The 18,703-nt window shown below is 33.8% G+C and overlaps 2 protein-coding genes across 3 annotated transcripts in view; both read right to left on the bottom strand.

Annotated features, from left to right (window-relative positions):
• Window positions 1-1,066: 1,066 nt before the first annotated feature.
• LOC106663778 (protein KTI12 homolog) lies at window positions 1,067-2,394 on the bottom strand. The gene is made up of 6 exons (XM_014388870.2): window positions 2,095-2,394; window positions 1,938-2,042; window positions 1,695-1,878; window positions 1,526-1,637; window positions 1,397-1,459; window positions 1,067-1,333 (listed from the first exon to the last, which is right to left on the bottom strand). Exons 1-6 carry the CDS (start codon window positions 2,255-2,257, stop codon window positions 1,097-1,099), a joined length of 864 nt encoding a protein of 287 aa, XP_014244356.1. The 5' UTR covers window positions 2,258-2,394; the 3' UTR covers window positions 1,067-1,096.
• A 1,271-nt stretch (window positions 2,395-3,665) lies between these two features.
• The window catches only part of LOC106663710, a 58,014-nt gene continuing 42,976 nt past the window's right edge, over window positions 3,666-18,703 (bottom strand). The window contains exons 1-3 of one of the 2 annotated variants that reach the window (XM_014388763.2): window positions 17,880-17,978; window positions 6,043-6,141; window positions 3,666-5,863 (exon numbers count right to left, since the gene is read on the bottom strand). In XM_014388763.2, the coding sequence (XP_014244249.1) occupies window positions 3,802-5,863; window positions 6,043-6,128 (2,148 nt within the window). In that variant the 5' untranslated portion in view covers window positions 6,129-6,141; window positions 17,880-17,978 and the 3' untranslated portion in view covers window positions 3,666-3,801. Of the gene's footprint in view, window positions 5,864-6,042; window positions 6,142-17,879; window positions 17,979-18,703 lie in introns of those variants that run through there. The other variant, XM_014388762.2, reaches the window with a different exon arrangement.

Raw genomic sequence — 18,703 nt, 5'->3', positions numbered from 1 at the left:
TATTTTCGTTATGTTCAATTAACCCTTAAAATATTCATACATTATTATTAATATGGTTATTTATTGACAAATTCACTACTTTTCTTCTTGAAACTACTGTTGATATTATTTTTCAAATTATTATTTTTTAATAACCAAGTAAAACTGGAATATCAATTTAGAATCGACCTGTTTTTTCCAAATAACAGTTAAGTTGTAGTAACTATATTCATAAATTGATAATGTTGTTATTTTTTCTTCAATAGGTTGTTTTTAAAAATTTTTTCTTATTATGTATTTATTTTGTTCCGTAGATGGAGACAACCAAAACAATTAAAATTAAAACAATTGCACTCATCAATTTTAAATCATCAGTTGAGAATTAACACTAAATAACTAAATGACTATGAAATAAAGAAATAGAGTTTTTTTGAAGTATTCATACAACATAAATTAAACACAAACATTTTTAGAGTAGTTGTCAAAAAACCATTCCAAGAATGGTCCACAATGAAAAGAAAGAAAGCGGGGTTTATCAGTAGCACATAATCACTGTCATTTGAACTGCTAAATATTGAAATGATCCATGACTGGAAAATTTAAGTTTAGCTATAAACTGTTCTCTAAAGAAAAACATCAATATTTTCCATTGTTTTATTAAATTTACATTTTTTAAAAATTATTTTCATGATTTTTACCTTAAGCACTAAAAGCGAATCAATGTTTTGCTGAAGATGATCCTTCAATAAAAAATTAAAAATGTCAAATTTTACATTTCAAATAAATACAGTAGCAAAGCATAAATACTTATTGAGTGTAATAATTATAACTAACTAAAAAAGAATATTGTTCACAAATAACACCCCCCCCCCCAATATGATGATAGTTGTTTGTCTCCAATTCAACATTTCTTGAAAAACAGATTCACAGGCTCGTTCAAATATTCCCAATTAGTCCAATTTATCAGTAAACCATTGAAATTAAAAAATCTAAAATAAACAAAAGTGGCAGAGTTCATAGACTGTTAGGCAAGTTAGGGAGGTCGTAGAGAAGTGCTAAAACTTTTAAACCGGAATAATTACAAATATAAAAAGCAATTTTAAATAACATATATTTTTTATGAGCTATTTAAAGAAGTATTTAAAAACTGTACAAATAACTGTGCTAATTTCATTTGCGATTCGTTTTGCTTTGATGGAGGGTGTAATTTGGTGTAATTTAAAAACTGCCTCCTCAATTTAGCCAATTGGATGGGTGTCAGGTTGCTCGGTAGCTCATCTAGTACACAGCTATCAAAACCAGAAATTTTCACTCTCGAACCTTCCAAGCCGAGTTTTTTTGCAGAAAGAATAGCCTATAAAAAAAGAAAATGAAGTGTTTAAATTTAAGCAATAAATAATGTAATGTTGATGCTTACATTTACAACATCCTGAGTCGTTTTATCTAATTCATAAAGAAAATTTGAAGAACAAAGAGGAGCCTTAAAAAACAAATTGCAATGTCAATAAATTTTACATTTACTATAGAAATTAAAAATAATAATTACAGTTTGAGTGGATTGATTTGGTGGAGGAGGCTTCCGGAGAAAAAGTGCTTCATAGATGCTCAATCCATTTAATAAATCTCCTGCTTGCAAAGTGACAAGAGGTGAATCCCACCTAGAATAAAAAAATACATTAGTATGCTAAATAATAGAATACAGAATGTTAACGAACCGATTCCTGTTGTCAGGAGCTTCATAGCGCAGATGTAAAGCGTCAAACGCTTCTTTTGTGTATTTATCACCATCTTGCCTCTGGCAGTTCCACTCCCAGCAGACTTCTTTCGGTCCTAAAGTCTCCAGCGTGAGCTGAGTAGATTTGGAATTTTTCGAAGCGCAATACAGTTCATATCTGTAACCTTTGCAAATTATACTGATGAAGTAATTATACTGATCAGTTCAATTTCTATCTGCTAACCTTTTATGTAATTTGAAGAGTCTAGGATGACAACATTTTCCTTTTCCAGGAGACGTAGAGCTTCTGACTTCAAACAGCCTCTTACCTCCTTCTCTTTTTGCGCATCTGAACACTTACATTATTTTTTTTTCTTTAATAACTTAATCCAAGTACTTACCAAAGACGAGGGCGTTTTTGTCGATAGACTTCTTTGCAAATAACTCATTGTCAGATATCAAATGTACCACCTTGTTGTGCTCTTTAGACAAATATTCCTTGATCTCATTGGCCCTCGTTGTCTTGCCAGAAGAAGGAAGCCCGACCACAATCAATAAAGGCATGATGAAAACTTATACTTTCAACGGATTAATTAATAAAACGCAAATACAAAGTAAAAATAACTCTTATTTCATGGTATGACAGATGTAAACGACCACACCATGCTGTTATGGTTATAAAGTGGAAAAAGGACCTAAACACTTGGTGCTACCTTTAAACTAACGTCTCAACTGAACTATAAATGACGTCACTTTAGGGGAATTGTGAACAAAAATACGTTCGCTATTTACGGATGTGAAAATTTTGTCTTAGCCATTAAAATAGCTTTAATATTTTATTGTTATGTATTATTTAACAAGAATATAATAGCACAATTTAGTATAATTGTGAAGTTTGTAGCTTATCAACTTTTTTTAAATTCGCATGTCATGAACAGGATATTCCAGTTGAAGTCAATTTTTTAAACAAATTTAAGTAAATTGAAAATAAGTTGATAAACGTATTGTAAATGTATTCAACTACCCTTTGGCTGCGTAAATGTGAGCGACAGTCACGCAGCCAAAGGGTAGTTGAGCTTTTTAATTATTCCTCTATGTGACAAGAATTATTTTACACCTAGTATTTGGATAGGCAACCTGAGCACAAAATATTGTCCTCAAATACTCCTCCTTGCGAAGGACTCCACAGACTGTGCGAAACCACTGAGAACAAACTGTTTCGTTCTTTTGGTCCCAAAACGAACACTACAGAAGGGCAACAAAGAGGCACTAGCGAGGTAGGATCCAAACATCATAACTCATGTAAAATTTTATATTGAATGAAAAAAGGAACAATTTCAGCATGATACAATTATGCCTGGTAGAACAATTCTCAGGACAGAAATAGCTCTTTATCACAGTCAGGATAGACGTGCTGCAGCAGAGCCGAAAAAACTTTGGATTATTTTCGGCCGTTTATACATGGGATTTCTTTACCTGACTTCGTAATCATTATATTACTGAAAATTCACTAGTCGTCTTTTTTATGTCCTTGTGGAAATATAATTCCTGGCTGTCATTCTCGATATTCTGCATCAAAATATGATGATTATTTTGCTTTAAAACATTTGAAACCTAAATTTAATTCAATCTGAAGAATCAACTAATCTTTAAAAAAATTAGTTGCCATAATTTATCATGGAATGGGGATATTTTGTGAATGTCACAACTTATTTTTCTTTTCACTTTTTATTGTCAATTCGTATTTTTGGTCCAATGCAGGTACCCTTTTCAAGGCATGAGGGAGCTCGGAACATACTGCACTGATTATTGGCAATAAAAATTAAAAAAAGAGGTTGTAAACCATCACATGATAAATAAGTATTAAAAGGAGAAGGTTTTTCATCTTAGTTGTCTTGATCCCCTCCACAAATGATAAGTAAAAGTGAAAATAAAAGTATGTTTTGTTTTTATTAGTATAAAGTTATTTATTTACAAACATCAGACAGGTTTTACAAAAACACAATTAAAAACATGTTTTAGAAGGAACACTTAACTTATATTTACAAACGTCCTTATTATTTAAAAAATATATTTATATATATATATTGTTCAGATTTTGGCTTTGGTCAGTATAATGTGTCTGAAGTCGCTTGATCAGAACCCATGTGAGATCTTCGCGTCGAATCTGTGGACCATGAAAATGACGGTGGTCTCAAGGGTTTGTCGTCCGAATGGCGGACTGCGAGACCTCTGATCACTTTGTCCGTGCACGTGAACGCCAAGAAAATAAACAATCCTTGCAGAGTGTTAAGCGCGATGAAAACATACCAGAGCGCCTCGACATCCAAGGTGCCGGCAATAAGGCCCATCGTCCAAGTCAGACCCATCACGACTGCGAGACGCACGTACAGTCTGAAGTCCCTCTGGGTGCCTGCACTGGCAGTGAACTTGGTAGTGGAAGTCGTCGAGTAAATCATATGAGCGGAACTGGCGAAAAAAGAGATGTTCAGCCCCATGATGATGGCGAGCGGGGTGGCGAAAAACACCAAAAGCGGCTTGCTCCTCCCAAACCAGCACGAGTAGACGGCGAATTCGGGCCTCCAGTCTTCTGGAACGTCGGCTGGGGTGAGCTGGACCCAGATCGCCGTCGCGACGATGACCGCCGGTGCTGACCAACTCCAAGCAGAGTAAATGAAAAACTTTCTCCATTGTTTTCCGGCTGAAACTCTTAGTTCCGCTGTCGCCAATCTCAACGTCCTCCAGACGTCGAAAGCCATGGTGAGCATCCACATGAACGAAGCCAAAAACGCATAAAATGTTATGACTGCTATTATAAAACAGGGGATGCCTTCTAGGACCTGTCCCGCCATGAACGTTGTGTACGCTACCAACAAAGAGACACAGAGGGAGGCCAGATTCTTCCCTGACAAATTCCTCATTTCTGAAACGAGGGAAAACGCCGTAAGATGAAGGACCAAGAAAATAATGGAAACGCCGAGGCCTGCGTATGTCACGTAGCCCATGTAGATTCCGAATTTGTCGACGTTTTTGAGTCCCAACGTTCCGACGCATATTTCGAGACGACCGTCGTCTGTTATTAAGAAATCGCCTTCCACGAACCTCTTTCTGTACTGGGGGACGTACACTGAATGGTTTTCAGTAACGAATTCTTCTTTTTCCAAAATGAACTTGGAGCAATTGTTTTGGCTGAGCGAGTTGTTCGTGATCAATTCTGTTACTGGTTGCGACGCGTGAGGGTCTTTGTCCGTTAGATATGTGTTCTTGTCCCGCTTGAGCTCAGCGACGATGGATCGACACCTCTTGAAAAACGGATCGTACAATTGGTGTTCACCGCACGGTTCCACCATGCCAACCTGTTTTCCACTTAAGTCGAATAGAACTGAAAACGCTATCGGACTGAACTCTTTGTTGTAATGAGTCCTGAAGAGCAACATGGAGCACCGGAGGTACTGAAGAGGGACGTTGTTGCACATGGCACAATGAGGATTTCGGTACGATTCCGAAGCGTGGTATACGACAGAAGTGTAGGCTTCGCATCTACTTCTCACTTCCACATTGGTCCATTTTACTGCACAGGTTTTGATCAAATTGGGAAGGCAACGTCTCACTATATGCTGGGCCGTCTCCGGAATCACCGGGTCGATCTCGCAGCTGAAAAACTCGCCTTCAAGTCTTATACCCCAACTTGAGAGTTTCTCGTCGAAGGCCAAAAGCTTCTGGCTGTCTTGTCTCGAAAGGTGATAAGGAACCCTATCGCACTCTATCCTCGGGTGCCAGACGTGCAAATCGTAATGATCGTCGTGGCATATGGAACAGTACATGTTCCTGTATGTGATACCCGTGTTGTTGCTAGTCACCGGTATTCCCGCGACTGGATCGCGTTGATTCTCGCTCGCTCTCTCGCAAGCGGCACGTACAGCCATATCGCCCCATTTCGGAGGGCATGTGGTCTGCATGTAAATTCCACCGAACTGCGTCAATTCAACACATTTGTAAGAAGCAGAGCCTCTCCTCTGTTCATCGACGTCGAAGTGAGGCGAGTCGGTGCAGCAGTCGCCGTATCTTGAGCACAGCTGGTCGCACATGCAGTTTCTATCCTTCCAGTCCACGTTGTCCGCTATCCTTGAATTCTTAGCTTGTGTGCACCCGGAAATCCATTCACAGGTCCTACAACAAATCATAAACAAATTAATGATTCACTATCATGCTAGGCAAAGTTTCCAAGTCTCCTTGAAATACACAATACAAATCTTTTAATAACCCTCGTACTTTAAAAGTAAAAGCGTCATATAACTTATATAATTCATTTTGTAAGTAAGAGAATCACTTTAAAAAAAAGTTCTTACTTGTTTGCACCTTCCAAATCCCAATGGCTGATGGATAGAGTCGAAGCACACCGTGCTATCACTAACATTAGGAGTAGTCTGAACATCCCCTTTTCATCACTAAAACATAATTTAAAAAAAAATTAATAAATATTTTGATCTTATTAAAACAATAAATCATATATTTAACTGTTACAATTCCCTACGGATTCTGATGTTTTAGAATTGTAAAATAAAAATAAAAACATTTTTTGCTAGTTCAGAATTGAAATGAAAATCTGAGATTTATCAAACCTTTTAGGTAGGGAATGAGTACATTTTTTAATTAAAATTATACAGATCGAAAAAAAAGTTGAAACATTGACTTCATGTTAAACCGTACGGATATGATCACTCTCTCGATCTGTCTCACGAAAGCGTTCCGGCTACACGCCATGTTCACTGAGTTCATGTTAGAAACAGTACATTTCAGTCTATTTTATTTTATGAACCCTTTATAAAACATTTAAATTTTTCTTTATTAATCCGTATACGCGGGACGCTTTTGTTTATGTTTTGTGCCCTTAATCCTATTTACTCCTCTCTCGGTCCTGTCTGTTTTGTTTATCTATACCCGTATTTCTGCCATTTTTTCGTTCAGATCTGTTCGAGTCTTGTTTCTGGCAAACTAGCTTTATACCTCGAAAATCGTTTCAATTCGCTTTCAACCCTTATCCAATAATTTTCTTTGCTTCCAAGCCTCATCCATGGCCGTGCGAAATCTGGTATGGTTAAGGGCCTCATTACCCGTCCAGCCAGTAGTCCCGAAGCCGCTAAAGGAACAGTTAAGACTTTCAACGCATACTTAAACTTATTAGGCCATTTTTTATGATAATTGTTATTATGGGTCGTGCATAATGCACGTCTTATGTGTTTTAAGAATTTTCACCGTCTTGTCGAATACAGATGGCAGTTTTCCTACATTTTTATCTTAAGCAGTGAACCTTTGATCTGCCTGAGGGCGTGAAGAAGAAAAAGTGTTATTCTCTTTTCACTGACCAAATGCTCTTATCATAAAATATACCAACGAAGACATTATAAAGAAATCCGTGAAGAAATCATAATTTGGTCGGACTGGCGACCAAAGTTCCTTTTGGTTTGTTGCTCATGGCTGGAGTTCTGAAAAGTTCTGCACTGACACACTTGGCAATTCAATAAGACTGATTTTTCTTGATGATATTTTTTCAGTATGTCATTCTTTTTGTTAACGAGATGTCGATGGGGGCATCTTTCGGGACATTAAAAGTTTCATATGAACAAAACTTCCTCATTGTTTTTTGTTCCTTCCGCCTGGAACGGAGGATTTTCGCATTACTTCTCTTGTGGCTTGCTCTTACGATGTGTTCACTGTTTGAGCTATTAGCTCTTTATTTGAGCTCTTAGTTCTTTACCTACCTCTTTCTTTCTCTTCAAAATTCTCTCTCTCTCTCTCTCTCTCTCTCTCTCTCTCTCTCTCTCTCTGTCTCTCTCTCTCACACACACACACACACACACCCGCCTTGGCATACCATGACTGAGCAACAAAGGGAACAGTGGGATTCGGATTAATTATTTTAATTCGGCACCCCGCCGAAACACTATCGGTTCAAAAGTTTGTAGTTTGATAATATTATTATGTAGCTCTTCTATTAGTGTTGTTCCATCAAATATTATTGTATTTTAGTAATTTATAAGAGAATGCTAAGGCTGCGTACGATTGTTTATTGTATTTCAACTTGATTATAAAACTTTACTGTTTCCTTACTTAAAAAAATGTGATTTTTAAACGTTGCCTCAAATGTAAATTATATGTTTACACCTAAAAGGATCGTTCTTATTTATTTCAAACCTGAATTAAGCGATTTTTAAACAAAAAGTTAATTTTTAATATTACGGGTCGCGCAAGATCTTAAAGGGTGTCGGAAGAGGGTTAATACTTGAGAATAGATTTTTTATGGAACAATTTACTTTATCTATTATTGTCAAATCTAAACTGCAAACCAATCAGCCAATAGGTTAATTGTATTTGAAGTCAACAACCCATGTCCATTGAAAAGAAATCATTTAATTATCTCTCTCTGTTATGTTGTTTTTCGTTACTCAAGCCTTTTTTTCTTAATAAAACAAAGGTTTTCATTATCAAGTTACTGCAGATGTAGTCTCTTTTTAATTTATAAAACAATAAATTTAAATTAAACAATTAAATCTTTTATATAAATAAATTTGAATTGCATAATCAATCTTCAGCACAAAATAAACTATGCTATAATTGACTCTTCCACGGCATAGCCTTCAAATTAGCAGGTTTGAAAATAAATGAATACAAGACTACATTAACAAACAACAAAGGAATTTCTAATCGAAGGAAACACGTTTAACGTGGGCCGAATAGGCAGTATATTTGAATGAATAGTCGAATTTTCAGGAAAAAAGTACCCAGAAAGTACAACGAAGAACCCGGTGTGTAATAGAGAAAAATACTGGAGTGGGAAGTTCATTACAAAAATTATATCACTGCGGGTAAGAAGCGTCGAGTTCGAGACTCTTGTAAAGACGCTTGAAGGCTGACTAGAAATGAAGAAAAACTAGTAGTAACAGAACGAAAGAAAGAGATAAATATTTTCAATATTAAAATAAGAGACCACAACAAAAATGCGAAAATGAAATACGACAAAAACTTTTTAGAGTGATGAAAATGAAGGTAGATCAAGTCAGTCACAAAATGAACGCAAACCATATGATACTGGGAAAACGTTATACCCAAACATTTGGAAGATGACTTAAAAAAGGAAGCTGGACCGACTTGGAGCATAAAAACTAAAAAGAAGAACTCCGAAGGAAATGGGACAGTCCTAAGCTCTAAAACGTCATTGAAATAAGTAAATCCAAAAAAGTAATAAATAAAATCTGGATCACGGTATGGTCATGATGAAAAAGCAAATTCAACTATTACTGCCAAGCTTTCGGCCTATTTTAAGGTCATCATCAGCGTAAAACCATCTTAGTTATGTCTACAATTTGACATAATTAATTTTTTAATAGGTGATTTCAAATTTCTTTGAAGAACGACTCGTCCCAACTTTGTCAAGGACTAGTAAACTTACAATCTTACCTGTTGCAGTCCTTGACAATGTTAGGACTGAGTTGTTCTTCCAAGAAATTTGAAATCACATATTAAAAACTTAATTATGTCAAACTGTAGAAATATTTAAGTTTGTTTTGCCCTGATGATTACCTTAAAATAGGTCGAAATCTTGGCAGTAACTGCTCGTTTATTCGTGAGTAAATAAGTGGTCGATACAGCTAACACTTAAAATAAATATATAAAATCAAAGTTATAAACCGTCTTCATTGTTGCGATACCGTTAGTTTTTTGATGAGATCAGTGCAGTGGAAATATTAACATTAACGCTGCTCTTAGAACGCAGGTTAATTAAAAAGGTAATGATTGGACTTTATTCCGCCGTTCTGATATGCTTTCGTGATTCGAGACGCAACGGTAACTATTTACTTACAAAGGTCCTGGCCTGCTTTTCTGGAATATTTTCGACACGGTGCCGGCCATGTAAAAAAAAAGCTAGCCGGTTTTATTGTATTCTTCCTTCTTTCATAACTCTTCGACAATATGCCCGTAGTCGGCCGTTTGCAAAACAAATCCCGTCCGTAATTCTCAATTGCGAAATATAAAACCCTTTCGTTGAAAGTTATCAGCGTGGAATCTATGGTTGATTAAAAACGATTGTGATAATCTGAAAGACTGAAAAACGTTGATTTCAATTTATCCCGAGCACAAATCGAAATGTGTCACTTGTTACTTAAGCCCAAACCTTTGTCAAACTACGGAAAACTCCTCCTTTTTACAATTTTATTACATACAATTAATTAAGGTTTTTAGTTGAGATAAAAAAGTCAATGGCACGAGCGGGTTTCAAACCCACGATCTTCGGCTTGATACGCCACTGCTCTACCACTTGAGCTATCGTGACCTCGATCCACTCCGACACCAACTTCCCATCTCAACCGCACCTCTTGAATTTTCCCTCCTTTTTGCCATTTTTCAATGGCATTTATCATTTATTACATACTGAGAATCCCGGAAGTGTAGGTCATACTTCAGGAAGTTATCCTTTTTTGTCAAATTTGACTAAAAAGTACTTATTTCCCAAAGTTTTTTTCTCATTTGCATTTGAGATATTTGTCTTTTTAGATACTCAACCCTTGTCAACTTTATTCCATAATGTCCCCCGTATCTCATACTAATTCTATTGTAAATTTGATAACATCAATAGAAAATGGATTAAACCCCTACGGTACCCTATGAGGTTTCTTTTATGGTATGTTTAATTGAAGTCATTCAATCACGAATAATCCTGATCTCAGTTACATATTCAATCTTCTCGACCTATTTTAAGGTCATCATCGGGACAAAACAATCTTAAAGTTGTCTACAAATTGACATAATTATTTTTTAAATAATTGTTTCAAATTACTTTGTCATCACATTGCCAAGGACTGGATAGTGTGTTATTTTGAGAATGAGTCGATGTTCAAAGAAATTTGAAACTATTCCTTATGTCAATTTGTGGACATCTTTAAGATTATTTTACCCGATGATGACCAAAATAGGTCGAAAGCATGGCTGATAACTAATGAATTTGTGTTTCATCAACTTAACCATACCAAGAGCAAGATTATTAGTAAGTAAAAGAGTGGTCGTACATCTCATAATATAAACAGAAGGTATTTAAAGGCAAACAAAATACCAAATCAATTAAAAGATAAACTATTACGAGTTTCCCAATTTCTTGTCTGAAGTTGTGGACATTCTTGGTTCCGTAAATACTGAAAAATTTGGCGCTTACAGAAAAGTTGCCCCTACTAATGAGCTATAACGATATGTAACTAATTCCTCAACGGTCGGTTTAATTTAAAATTAATGTTTAATTTTAAACCTTTGGTTTTTTGACGAATAATATAAGTGATCTTTAACATTTTTATTCCATTAAAAACTACCAAATATTTTCCATTGTCAGTACTGAGAATTTCATTTAGAATTCACATTGAACTTAGCAAATTTGTTGAATTTCATCACTGTCACATCGCCAACATACCATTAAATCGTGTAATTTCCTACTGTTGTCTGTAGGTTGGTAACATATAATTTGAAAGTTACCGATCATCTCGGTCCGCTTATCCTCGCTGGGTCCAGCACAGAAGATGGCAAAATGCCAACAGATGAAAATAAGGTTCAAGTTGCAAATATAGTATAGTTGCTTGGATTTTACAACATTCAAATGACGGTGGTCATTCTTCTTTGGGGACGGTGGTCGACAGAATGTTTAGTGTGTCTCTCTGTCATGAGTTCCATTCCCACCGTCGCCCCTGGAAGTTCTAACCCTTACCCCTTCCTCAAAAAAATAAAAATAAATTAAAAAATTAAAACTAACAAAAAAATCAAACATATATATATGTAACATATATGCAGTCAAGTTAACATGCGTAACATTACGGGAGGTCATAAAAAATAAGAAAAAAGAAAAACTGCATCAATTAAATCTAAATAGACATCTTATATTAAATTTGTGGACTTTTTTTAACATCAAAATTGTTAATTGTCCGCAGATTTATATTTTGTATACTTAAAACCAATCTCTGTTGTTTTATTGGAAATCACCCTTCCCAAAATGGATAGGCAATGGGTTTTGCCAATTTTTGTATATTTTCAAAAAAAAATTCATGTGTGGTGATTAGTGACCGTTAGTCGATGATTATTCGGAAATCGTGAGGTGCAGTCTTGTGTGATGTAGGTTTCAGAAAAACATTTTCTTTATCGTGCCAACGTTTTTCTGAAACCTACATCACACCAAACCGCACCTCACGATTTCCGAATAATCATAAAAAATTATATTATACTAATTGATTGTACAGTTTAATTTATTTTTCTCGAAACTGCAAATAATCTTGAAATATGAACAACGTGAACCTGAAACCGTCAAAGGCACACGTCAGTCTCTTTACTCCTAATTGGTTCCAACGGTGCAATAAATTATTTTTAGTTGTGAGACCAGAACTTGATCCTTCTTCTTCACTCTCAGGATATTAGAAGTACATCATATAAAACATTATACTTGTATCATTGGTCGGTTAGCTCTCCTATAACCTTGTCTATCTTTTGCCTCTCTAGCATCTACGACACTCGAAGAGCATGTGATTGGCATTGTCTTCAGTAGAATCACCCTACTGGCAAACCGATCTTTCCACTTTGCTATTCAAAACCGTGTGTCCATACTAAGTTAAAAATTGGACGAGGTAGAAATTAATCCATGTGTAACTCCATTCGATTTATTCAATTCACTGATATATTTAATTGTTTTTTTCATAAATGTACTTTCTTTGTGATGCTGTATAGTGGTACATCAATCATTAATATAGCTAATTCGGAGAGCTCCTCTTCTTTGGGCTGACGAGAAATAATTTGCAAACGTTCTTTGTTTGGATGTGTGAATCAAAAAAGGTCAAATTTAATCAAATTATTGACTTCAGCCATTCACCCAATCGTTGCACCTACACACTTTCCCCACAAAACTTCACAACTTTTACACTTAACACAATTAACCCAGTTTGCGTAAACACCCCTACAATCAAACTCTATTAGCTAAAATTAGTTTTTTATTAAGGCCGATGGTTAAGAATTAACAGTGTATCTAGCAGCTTGTTTAAATTTTATTATTTCGTCTACGATTGCATTTTTTATATAGTTTATATTCCCATTTTTCGTTTTATTCCATTCTCAGTTATCTTCTAGTAATGGTCTTAAAGTCTAGACGCAAAATTTGACCTACTTCGATATGCACTTATTACTATTTCTAAATCATAATTTTCTACCCATTCTCGCTGGTTAGGTCTTTCAGGCGTATGTCGTCATATACCGGTCGTGCTCAGTCTCTCTCTGTCTCTCTCTCTCTCTCTTTCTCTCTCTCCCTCCCTCCCTCTATTTATATATCTCCTCCTCTTCTTTCCTCTATCTCCATTTCTAACTCAATCTCTCTCTCACTTTCTTTCACTTTCTCTATCCTCTAACACTTTATATATATATATATATATATATCCATCGCTCTCTCTCTCTCTCTCTCTCTCTCTCTCTCTCTCTCTCTCTCTATCTATCTATCTATCTATCTATCTATCTATCTCTCTTTCTATCTATCTACGTATCTCTCTCTCTCTCTCTCTCTCTCTCTTTCTCTCTCCTCCCCCTCGCGCATTTTCTAGTTGTCATTATCTCAAAACTCTTACTCCCTTTGAATATTTAATCACAGTAAAAGATTTTCTTATTTATCACAAGGTGTTTTTTTTAAATCAGATTTTACCACAATTCAATCAACCTCAATAGAAGGATTTTATCAACTGTTCATAAAGCCGTGTTATTCTCCATAATTATTATCTTATCACGAACTTTATAGTTATGCACATTACAATGCCGCTTTTCAATTCGAAAGATCGTTAGTAGTGGCAGGTTGACTCGGCCTTCTCTGGGTCAGACAGACGTTGTCGGAAGAATGGAATTTCTTTTAGCTTTCTCTTATCCATTTACACAAAATTGGGAGAACACACTGAACGCGACGTCGGAAGATCCTTTTTACTTGCGTTTATGTTTTTGTTAAGATTCACCGAAATTTTATAGTTTGTATTATTATATTATTTATATTCTTCTATATTTATAAAGAAAAAAATTGATACTTAGAGTTAAATATTTACTAAGTTTAACTTGTTAAATAATAAATATATAAATTGTTTATTTTTTATAGTAATTCTCCTTTAAATTTATGTTTTTTTTATTATTTGGGCTATTTGAACGATTTAACAGGCCGGATGTTTCTCCCATCATTGGATCGGTATTTTATGCAATATTCTGCTCTAGCTCCTAGATCCGGCACTTGACCTTTCCCAGATTCGATCTTCCCAATGATCGTTCATAATGGCTAATTATTCCTGCGCTGTGCTGAGGCCTATGTCGTCACAAATTATATAATGGGACGGGGCGAGGGCTCTTTGGGAATCTTACAATTGGTACCGTAACACGAATTGTGAAATACCTCTGCGTTCTTTCATCTGTGAAAAGAGATTCTCTGATCACTCATTCCGCTAATTTTTTTAAACAATAACCTTTCTATTAAATCAACAAGACGATAATGCTTGTGCCGCCTCTACAAATAAGACGAACCAGTCAAATCAAGATAATTTTTTACTATGAGCTAATTTTTTTGATATTACTAATAAATGCAATTAATATAAAACCAATAGTTAATAATAACATAATTCTGATGACTTTTTAGATAATCTACTTTAACTATGGAGCGTGAAACTTTATGTTCGATTTTGGCCAAATAGCAAGAAAACGATGTGACATTAAAAGTATATATTCATATAATTAAATTTTTTTGCGGGAGGGATTATGAACATATATGAACACTCGGGGCACTTGTGTTTTTCAAATAAAATTTAATCGTGTAAAATTAAATAAAAATTGATTGTGGCAATTAATTACTCTTAAATCCACAATGAATTTCAGAAAAGTCCTCACAAACTTAGAAATTTAGATGTCACAAATTTAGAAAATTAAATGTTAGAAAAGAGTTGCCGACTAATCCTGATTTATCACTGCATACGACCGAACATTAACTGATTACGGATTCTTAACTCTGTTGGAACGTTTTTTTTTTTTTTTTTGTAATCAATCAGTCAACAGTCTCTCGATGCTGATTTATATATTCATGTCGTATCAGAATAATGCCTCATAGTGCTCACAGTAATTCTGGGTCCGCAGCATTGAAAGGAAAGAAAAAACTGTAACTTTCAAATTTATTTATTTACCCATTGATTGTTATTATTTTTATCTAAGATTTTGATTGAGATATAAAAGTTTGTGTCACGAGCGGGATTCGAACCCAGGACCTTCAGCTCAATACGCCGCTGCTCTCTAACCACTTGAGCTATCGTGTCACTCGTGAGCCGAAGGTCGTGGGTTCGAATCCCGTTCATGGCACTAACTTTTTCATCTCAATCAAGACCTTAAAAAAAATGATTATTTATTTACATATTTTAAAATAAAGTACATTCTTTTTAAAAAATTGAGTTTAAAAAATTCGTTAAAATAAAAACGCTTTTTTAATGAAGAAATTATACGAGAATAATTGTATTTAAATTGATTTATAATTTTTATGTAAAGTGTGGCTGAGATGAAAATCGACCTTCGGCTTCTTTATCTTAACCACACTTTACATAAAACTTATAAATCAATTTAAATAACCACTTTCATTATCTAGGACCAACTAAAAACATATAAAGTAATTATATTATTTATTTTACGTCTTGAAATAATAACTATTACGGAGAAAAAATGTATTATAAAAAATGGTTGAGGATAAATGTATAATTAATGACTTTTCTTACTGTCTATATAGATTTGTATTATATTTAAGTGTATATTTTACTGTTTATGTTTTGTGTTGTGGGCATATTTATATATTTTCATCTTTGTTCCAACTGTATATTCAATTGTTATATTTTATACAATGATTATTTGTTATTATTAATTTACTAGCGGTCACTAAACACCACACATTTTATACAATTATATACAACCATTTTTGTATGTTGCATTTTTCTCCGTACAATAATTATATTTCAAAACGTAAAATACATACTATAATTACACTTGTATAATTATTTTAAAATTTAGAAAATGCGTTTTTATTTGATAGAATTTTTGTTATCACTTGAAAGTTACATTTTTATTGACGAAAATACAAAAACGTGTTATTTAAAATAAATTTAAAAATTAACTAATAGAAATTACTATAAATTTCTATTTTATTAACTTGGTATTTGCTCCCTTTTTTAAACATTTTTCAACTAATATATGTAAATTATAAAATCCTTTTAAAAAATGCATAACTAAAAGTTTTTTATTTTATTTTACATAATTTTTTACCGGCATATTTATTAAAAAATACACATATAAGTAGTTTATAGTTGATATTTTATTTCTCATAAAAATCCCTGGTTAACTAAGGACTTTTGTATATTGCATTTTTCTCCGAATAATAATTATTATTTCAAACCGTAAAATATACAGCATAATTAAACTTGTATAATTCTTTTAAAATTAAAAAAATGCGTTTTTATTTTATAGAATTTTTGTTATCACTTGAAAGTTACATTTTTATTGACGAAAATTGAAAAACGTGTTATTTAAAATTAATTTAAAAATTAAACGCTTATTTTCTGTTTTATTAACTTGGTATATGCCCTCGTTTTTTAGACATTTTTGACCTAATATAAAAATGCATAACTAAATGCTTTATTTTACATAATTTTTTACTCGCATATTTATTAAAAAATACACGTATAAGTAGTTTATAGTTCATATTTTTTTCACATAAAAATCCCTAGTTAACTAAGAACTTCGCGATTTGACGAGAGCGAAAGCGTTGAGAAACATCAGCGCAAGTCTGAGTCAAATCCTCGGACGATATTGAAGGTCAAAAACTAGTCACAAACAAGTTGATGGAACTGACTGGGAGTTTGGGTTAGTAGCATGATGTAAATCTGACATTTTTCTGTTATTATTATTTATTATTCATTCGTCGCAAATAAACGTTGATTGCCCTAAAAAAAATGCATAATCCTCCTGAGATTGTTCCTTACTGAAGATGGCGTGAAGCCGAAAGCGTTTGAGTAAAACGTAAACCAGCCTTAGTAAAGTAATCAAGTGTCAATCATTTCAACATGAACTGATCATGTTTTTGTTATGGTTTGGTATGACAAACTAACTAAAAAACTGGATGTTGCATATTGCCAAACAATTTATTTCCTTATTAAAAATTTATTTTAATTTATTTCCAACTCTAAGATGGTATAATTTTTCTTTTTTTTAAGTTTTATTGTTTCAGCCTTGCAATTGAGATCAATTTCTTGAGAGAAAAAATTTTGAGTTAATCACTCTTTCTATGCATGTACATTAATGTATTTAGTAAGTTTTATGCTGTTCTTTTTAGAGTTTTATCTGAATGACAAAGTTCAAAAAATCATAACATGGCTTCTTCTAATACTTTTTATATTTATATCTTTTATATTTGTTTCATAAAGTCTAAAAATGTTTTGCAATAGAAAAAACTTAAACCACCATGATATTAAATAATTACAAATTGATCATAACGATACGTATCTTGGATTGCGTTCAAGGCCTTAAAAGTAATAAAATTTGTCCGACATGAGAGCAAAAATCTGATAATAGCATCCGCCTTATTAAGTAATACTTGTGAATGGACGATTTCGTGGTAAAACCCCCAGGGCTGACGTTCAACAGGTTTCTTATTTCTGGGTCACGAGGTCCGACGAATCACGATTCACGCTCCAGACGCGCACACGTCCAGATAGGAAATGAATCGGCGATAATATTTTCACAGATGCAATATGGAAATTAATTAGGCTAAACCGGTTTTTATTCTATTTAATAAGATTGATACGATTGAGCAGACTTTCAGAAGGTAAACATAAACTGGCTGGTGAAAACATAATGATAACAAATAAACCATCTAAACTTTGAAGAGTATCGTACATGAAATTTGTAAGTGGTTATTCTGCTATATACACATTCAATCAAATATTTATATTTATCAATAAATATCTATCTCAAGTGAATAACCTCGTCAGCATCGGTACTATTGTATTAATAGTGCTTCAAACATCATTTCTTTTTTTTTTAATTAGTTCAAAGCCAATAAATCGCTCGAAAATGGATGTTATGATCAAGAAAAGATTGAAAACACTATACATACCTTTTTGTTTCTGAATTCTTTGATGGTTTAGAAAATTCTGAACGACTCTGAGATATAAAATATCAACGAAAATTGTATTAAAATAGGTTATATGACCACGTTATTCTATGGTGATATATCATCGATGAATACTGTAAGTAACCATTCTTCTATGTACAGAATCTGTCTACTTTTATCAGTAAATTTCTCAAATCTAATCAACCACGGAAGTTTTGCATTGATTTGCGTGACTCATTTCAGAAATGATTATTCAGAAATCGTGAGATCCGGTCCGGTGTGATGTAGGTTTCAGAAAAACATTTTCTTTATCGTGCCAACGTTTTGATCTTTATTGAGATCATTTTCAGGGCCTGGGATTTACAAACATTGTTTAAATTTAACAAATTCATGTAGGATGTGGAAAAAAGTGAATTTATACAATGCAAAAAAATATTTTTTGTGTTCAATCAAAGTATTACTACTCACTCAAAGTGTTTGTTTTCTGTGTAATTGTAATTCACCATTGGCACTCTCAACACGACACGAAAGAATGGCACAACGATACGAGTAGAAATACTTTGATTGAATATAAAAATATTTTTTGCATTGTATAAATTCACATTTTTTTCCCATCCTACATGTATTTGTATAATTTAAGCAATGTTTATAAATCCCAGGCCCTGAAGATGATCTCAATAAAGATCGAAACGTTGGCACGACAAAGAAAATGTTTTTTCTGAAACCTACATCACACCAAAACGCATCTCACGATTTCTGAATAATCGTCAACTAACGGTCACTAATCACCACTCATTTAAGAAAGTTGAGATGAGATAAATAGTCAT

This window comes from Cimex lectularius, unplaced genomic scaffold (genome assembly GCF_000648675.2).
Source record: "Cimex lectularius strain Harlan isolate CLEC.00 unplaced genomic scaffold, Clec_2.1 scaffold204, whole genome shotgun sequence".
In the NCBI taxonomy this organism is placed as follows: Eukaryota; Metazoa; Arthropoda; class Insecta; order Hemiptera; family Cimicidae; genus Cimex; species Cimex lectularius.
This window is presented reverse-complemented; position numbering and strand designations above follow the sequence as displayed.

Coding starts and splice junctions, on each gene's coding strand:
- LOC106663778 (XM_014388870.2), bottom strand. CDS start 2,257: ATGCCTTTATTGATTGTGGTCGGGCTTCCTTCTTCTGGCAAGACAACG. Junction 2,043..2,094: donor CAAAAACGCCCTCGTCTTTG/GTAAGTACTTGG, acceptor GTAAGTGTTCAG/ATGCGCAAAAAGAGAAGGAG. Junction 1,460..1,525: donor CAAATCAATCCACTCAAACT/GTAATTATTATT, acceptor TTGTTTTTTAAG/GCTCCTCTTTGTTCTTCAAA.